This window comes from Herpailurus yagouaroundi, unplaced genomic scaffold, assembly GCF_014898765.1.
Source record: "Herpailurus yagouaroundi ecotype Mexico unplaced genomic scaffold, PumYag 28, whole genome shotgun sequence".
In the NCBI taxonomy this organism is placed as follows: Eukaryota; Metazoa; Chordata; class Mammalia; order Carnivora; family Felidae; genus Herpailurus; species Herpailurus yagouaroundi.
The window spans coordinates 136,933,415-136,939,414 of record NW_024412376.1 but is presented as its reverse complement, the minus strand read 5'-3'; the positions used below and the strand labels follow the sequence as shown (position 1 = coordinate 136,939,414).

The 6,000-nt window shown below is 47.7% G+C and overlaps 1 protein-coding gene across 5 annotated transcripts in view; it reads left to right on the top strand.

The window, feature by feature from the left end:
• The window catches only part of TBC1D1 (TBC1 domain family member 1), a 230,000-nt gene that overhangs the window by 74,769 nt on the left and 149,231 nt on the right, over positions 1-6,000 (top strand). The window contains exon 1 of one of the 5 annotated variants that reach the window (XM_040485972.1): positions 1,241-1,370. The exons of the other annotated variants lie outside the window; for them this stretch is intronic. Within the exon in view, the coding sequence (XP_040341906.1) occupies positions 1,341-1,370 (30 nt within the window). The 5' untranslated portion in view covers positions 1,241-1,340. Of the gene's footprint in view, positions 1-1,240; positions 1,371-6,000 lie in introns of those variants that run through there. 5 annotated transcript variants of the gene reach the window in all.

Below are 6,000 nucleotides of genomic sequence, written 5' to 3'. Positions count from 1 at the left end.
AAAGAAAGAAAGAAAGAAAGAAAGAAAGAAAGAAAGAAAGAAAGAAAGAAAGAAAGAAAAGAAACCGAAGGCCTGAGTGCAACAGCCTGTATGGAACAAACTATGGGAGTGAGCTTGGAAGGGGATCCTTCAGTCCCACTCCAGTTTTGGGATGGCCTCGGCCCCAGCTAAGGCTTGAACTCAACAAGAGAGACCTGAGCCAGAGCACCCAGCTAAGATGCTCTGGATTTCGGACCCCCAGAAACCGGTGTTTTAAGCTTCTCAGTTTTGGGATAATTTGTTACACAGCAATGGATAATATACCCACCTGACTCAGATGCCAGACGTTTGGAGACCGTCCAAACCGTTTGAATAAAATGTTCTATTGGCCTATCATGAAAATAATGCACAATATGACAAAAGGAAAGAGAACACAGTTCTCGGTCTGGGGTTGCTCTTTGGCCTGATTCACACAGTGAGTGGCTCAACATGACTTACGTTTACACGCTGGCTACTAGACCTTTGCACTTTTTCTTTTTTTCTCCCAATGTGGAACTCTGGGGTGTCTTGAGTTAGAAACTCAGCTTTAACCTTTGTAGCTATAAACTGACTACACTGTCTTATCGTCTTGCCTTGGGAGAGAAGAAAACCGGTGAAGTCACCATTTCTCACGTGGCTGAAACCTGCCGGCTGGCAGGAGCTCCGTTTCCTACCCCCACCCCGAGTCTCAATAGCTTGGTTTCCTGACTCCAAGAAAACCACCTTTGATTATATAAAGGTATTAGGGGCTAGGGAAACACTAGTCCTTTTGTTACCCGCCATCTCGAGCGCTTAGAAAGAAACGCTGTGGGGGTGGGGGCAACCCCGGTTAAGTTGGGCGGGCTTTCTCAACTCTGGGGCTTGTATCCAACCTGAGCGAGAGGACTTCCCGGTTCTCCGAAAGTTGTGCGAAAAGGACGTCCGAGGCGTGTGGGTTTCCTCCTCCCGGAGCTGCGCTGCCGGGGACAGCCGGGAGGTGCGCGACACCCGCGCGTCCCAACTTCCCGCCGCGAGCCCAGCGTGGGGGGTGGGGTGGGGGTGGGCGGGGTCGGCCGCGCTCCGACCCCTCCCCCTCCGTCCCCTCCCCTTCCCCGCGCTCTCCCCACCCACTTCCCTTTCTCGGCCGCCCGGGCAGCCCTGCGGGCGCGACCTCTCGGAGCAGTGACGAGCGGGGAGGAGCCCGCCGCCGCCGCCGCCGCCGCCGCCGGAGCCATGCCCGCGCCCCGCCGTGCCCTGAGCCCGCCCCCGGCTGTCCGCCGTCCCACGGGCCGGCGGCGGGAGTGAGCGGGAGCGACGGGCGAGGAGCCGCCTCCCGGCCCGCGATGTCACCATTGTTCAGCTGGGTGGCCAAGGTAGGCGGCGTCGGGGCAGCGTCGGGCCGGCGCCCGTTACCGTAGCGGACGGCTCTGGGGAGCCGGCGTCCCGGCGGGTGCGGTTCTGGGGACGTTTGTAACCGTCGAGCCGCGGGGGGTCCGGAGCGCGGGAGGAGCGCCTGCGGCGGGGGGTGGGGGGTCTGACCGTGCCGAGACCGCCGGCTGCGGGGGACGCCCCGCTGACTGGGGACAGCGACCGGAGAGTGGCGGGCGCGGCTGGGGTCGTTTCCCCGGCGGTTCTCATTCATTAGTTGGCCTAACGGGCTAGGTGGCGTCACGCCCATTTGACGGGTGGGGAGAGCGAGGCTCGGCGCCGGACCCAGGTGTCCGCACCTGGCGGCCGGCTGCCTCTCTTCCCCCGCAGCCCACCACGCGCCGCGGATTCTCCGCCGGGTGTTTCCCCCGCGGCGGGAGCTTGGGTGGCATCCTCCTTGCCACCGGCTTGTGCTTGTTTGCCTGGGTTAGGGCGCCGAGGATGCCGAAAAGCTGGACTTGGTGCACACGGAGGGTGTCCGTCCTTTGTTTTAAACTCCCTGATTTCAGAGGGTTCGGTGGTCTGAGTTTTGAATGGAAAATGTTTACCTTCTATTTCCATGAAGTTTTACTTTCAGAACATTAGCGCCTTCAGAATAACTGAGCGTTGCAAACCCCTGCCAATTTCACTATCGCTAAAACGAAGGGATGGGAGTAGATTTCTAGAGTTCCCACCAGTTTGCGAACATAGAATTATTTTAATACCCTGGCGGAGTACCAGCCGTTTAGGTGTTTTTGAGTGATGGATCCCTCTCAACTTCAGGCCAGCAGGACAACTGGGCACCTTTCTCACACTCCAGGGATTCCTCTTAGCCCTTAGCAGGGCTCACTCTTGGAGTTTGACAGGTTGAGTAATAAACTCTTATTGAGAGAATCTGTTAGCCATTATGTGACCCTTTACAAATAATAATTAGGTGGTTGTTATATCTTCTAGTTATGTAGTGCTTTTAGAGTGCTGGTTTTATAAATAAATACCTGTTTGTGAGCCACATAAGGCTTTGCCTGTCATTTAAGTGGTAATAAAATGGAGACACAGAAACCAGATTAGTTATTAGGCACTGTATCCTATCTTCTCATTCTCACCAGAATTTTCACTTCCTGAAACACAGCTGTGATAAAATGAAATGACTTTCAACAAAGTTTTGAGCCCTTGTAGTTTTGTGCTGAATAAAAGAATGATAAAGTCCAGATTTTTTGGTTTGAAGTGATACCTTATTGGCTTTTATAAATAATGCTAAATTTAAAAAAATGTTATGTAGTTTAAAAAGTAATTCAGGGTGTGTTGTCTGATTATATTTTATTTATTTTAGGTTGAGGATTCGAGTCCACCTTTTATACTGTTTGACTTTGTACCACAAGGCCAAAGGGAGACAAACCAAAAAAAAAAAACAAAACAAAACAAAAACTATATATTTTTTTACTCCAAAATTGCTAAGAAGTAAATCTAAAACAACAACGACAACAACAACAAAAACCAAAAAGAAAAACCTATCAACAAACTTATTCCTGGTACTGCTTTATAGTTTTGTTTACTTTTCCAAAACATTTAATAAAGATGCTTTTCACTATAGGAGTGAGGTGGACTTTTGTTCACGTTGACCTAAGAGATGATAGTGAAAACACCAGACTAAAGCTTTACTTAAAACATTAAGGACTTTTACAAGGATTGTCAGCTTTCTCCAATTGGCAGTACTTTTGAAAAGGTGATGTAAATGAACTGTATATTGTAACTTCCTGTAAATTCTGAATCGTGTTATTCCAGAGTTATTTAAACTACAGAACAACAGCAAAACTGTGAAATGTTTCTGGAGCAAATTTATCAGTTGTCAGCAGAAAGTGTAGCTATTTTATGTTTCATGTCTTCTACATGGTGTACTCTCATCAATTGCATCCTGAAATTGATTCTTATAGACGATATGTTGTGAGTTTTTAGAATGTGAAACTATCTGAAATCATGTCTTGGGGTTATAGATTGTAAGAGTGAGTTTCTTTGGAACCTCTTTGGTTTACTGTTAAGAGATAAGGCATTAACACAGTTGGCATTATAAACCAGGGAATGTTTTAAAAGCAGAAACAAGAGCTGCAAATAAGACAATGTGTATAATCCCAGAGTACATTTATATTTGATTTTAGAATGACTCTTCAAGAACACACAGCTGACTACGAACACACACTTCACACAAACACTTGCACATCTAATTACTTTTCTGTCTTGACCTTTGCAGACTGTGGCTCGATACCTGGTAGGGAAAGAGAAGGGGAGTAGACATCACTTGATGCAGGTGGATACCCGAACGGGAGTTTGTTTTTCTTGGGTGCTGCATTAATATTGCATGAATATTGAATATGTGGAGTGAGCAGTTTCATGGTATAGGAATACAGCCCAAACAGGGAAGAATTTTATGTTAAGGAAGGAAAAATTAAGACGTACTTTCTGTTAAATTGGACATGACATGGAGCAGGGGTGCAGGTGTGCATTGTATTACCAGTGGGGCAGGTTTTATAGAGGTGTGGTTTCTTGATTAGTCTTTCATTGGGGCACGAGTTTTTATGTAGATTACAAAGAAAACCTAATTTCTCAAGAATCGTGATGTTTATACTAAACCCACAGATGTCCTCAACAACCTGGCAGTTTTGAGTGTTTCTGCTCACTGCTTCTGTGTCTCCCATGCAGCAGCTAGCGAAAACTGCAGAACTGTCGGGTAATTTTCTGAATTTATCTGAATTTGCACCTGCCTGTAAAGGTAGTGGCTAAGATTATTGCTAGTGTCTGAAAGTAGTGGGTTTTAAATTTTTTTTTTCAACGTTTATTTATTTTTGGGACAGAGAATGAACGGGGGAGGGGCAGAGAGAGAGGGAGACACAGAATCGGAAACAGGCTCCAGGCTCTGAGCCATCAGCCCAGAGCCCGACGCGGGGCTCGAACTCACGGACAGCGAGATCGTGACCTGGCTGAAGTCGGGCGCTTAACCGACTGCGCCACCCAGGCGCCCCAAGTAGTGGGTTTTAAATGTATGTGTTACTCTGTCAGATAACATGGAAAATGGGACCTAAATATATCCGGATTTGCTGTGTTCTCGAATTCATATATGTAGTTTCATATAGTTCATGCCTTGTGTTATTTCCCAGTGCTCATTATGCAGGGGATGTTTATTGGGTACCTTCTGTGTACCAGGTACTGTTCATACTCTGGAGGAGTGAGTTCAATTTGCACAATAGGTTTATCCTTTTTATTTTTAATTTTTTTTTTTTAAAGTTTATTGATGCTGAGAGAGAGAGAGAGAGAGAGCATATACAGAGAGAGAGAGGAGGAGAGAGACAGAGAATCTCAAGCAGGCTCTGCACTGTCAGCGCAGAGCACAGCATGGGGCTGGAACTCATGAACGATGAGATCATGACCTGAGCTGAAACGAAGTGTCAGACATTTAACTGACTGAGCCACCCAGGTGACCATAAGTTTATCCTTTAAAAAGTGTGCACACTGGGGTTGCCTGGCTGGCTCAGCGGGTAGAGCATGTGACTACTGATCTTAGGGTTGTGAGTTCGAGCTCCACGTTGGGTATAGAGATTACTTTAAAATAAAATCTCAAAAAAAAAAAAAAAAAAAAAGCGTGCACACTGAAACTCTATAAGCCAGATATTTAAAAATACATTAGGTAAGGAATCCTTTGTAAAATAGTCACTAATTAATATTTTATGTGAAACCAAGTTTTTCATATTTTGGCCTTGCTGAAAACCTAGGGGTGTACCTATTATTCATTCAGCAAGTCATTTAACAAATGTGTCCAACACAGATATTTATTGAACACGTAGTATGTGCCAGGTACTGTTTGAGGAGTTGAGGGTTTAGCAATGACTGAGGCAGACCAGGCTCCCGTTTTCATGGAGCTCGAATAAGAGGTGGGAGAGACTGCAGAGTAGCAAGCACATAGGTAAACAAGGCCATTCCAGATGGTGCTAAGTGCTGGGGAGAAAAGTAAGCAACGTGGTCTGGTAGAGAGTGACTAGGGGCTGGGGTGGCAAGGAGGTAGCATTTCATCTGGGGAGTGAGGGTGCTGAGCACATTCCAGGCAGAGGGGACAGCAGGTACCAAGCCTGGGGGTGGCCCAGGTGGGCTCGTTAAAGCAGTGGGAAGAAGGCAGGAGTGACTGGAATACAGTGAGCTGGGGCCCAGTGGGAGAGCGGTAACCAGGCCCGGGCCCTTTAGGGCTCTGTAAGCACAGAATGGGGTTTGCATCTGCGTTTAAGCGCAGTGGGAGGCATTTAGGGGGCGTTAACCAGAGGGGTGACATCGGCCAAGGTACGCTTTAGGCGGAAGCAGAGGGCGGCCATAGTGGTAGCTTCTGTAGTAGGGAAAGGACGCCTGTGGATACCTAATTGTTCTTTATCTTCTGAAATGAGCTTGTTAGTCTGATCTTGGAGCAAATGATGAGAAACTCTTTGCTTCTGTGTGGAATGCAGCTTGTCCTTGGTTAGCTGCGGCTTACCAGGGCTTTGAGGCCCACTTGTGTCCCGATGCGGGCCTTGCTTGTTTACCTTTGTGGTTTCCTGCAGCCCGGCCCAGCCCAGCCCACCT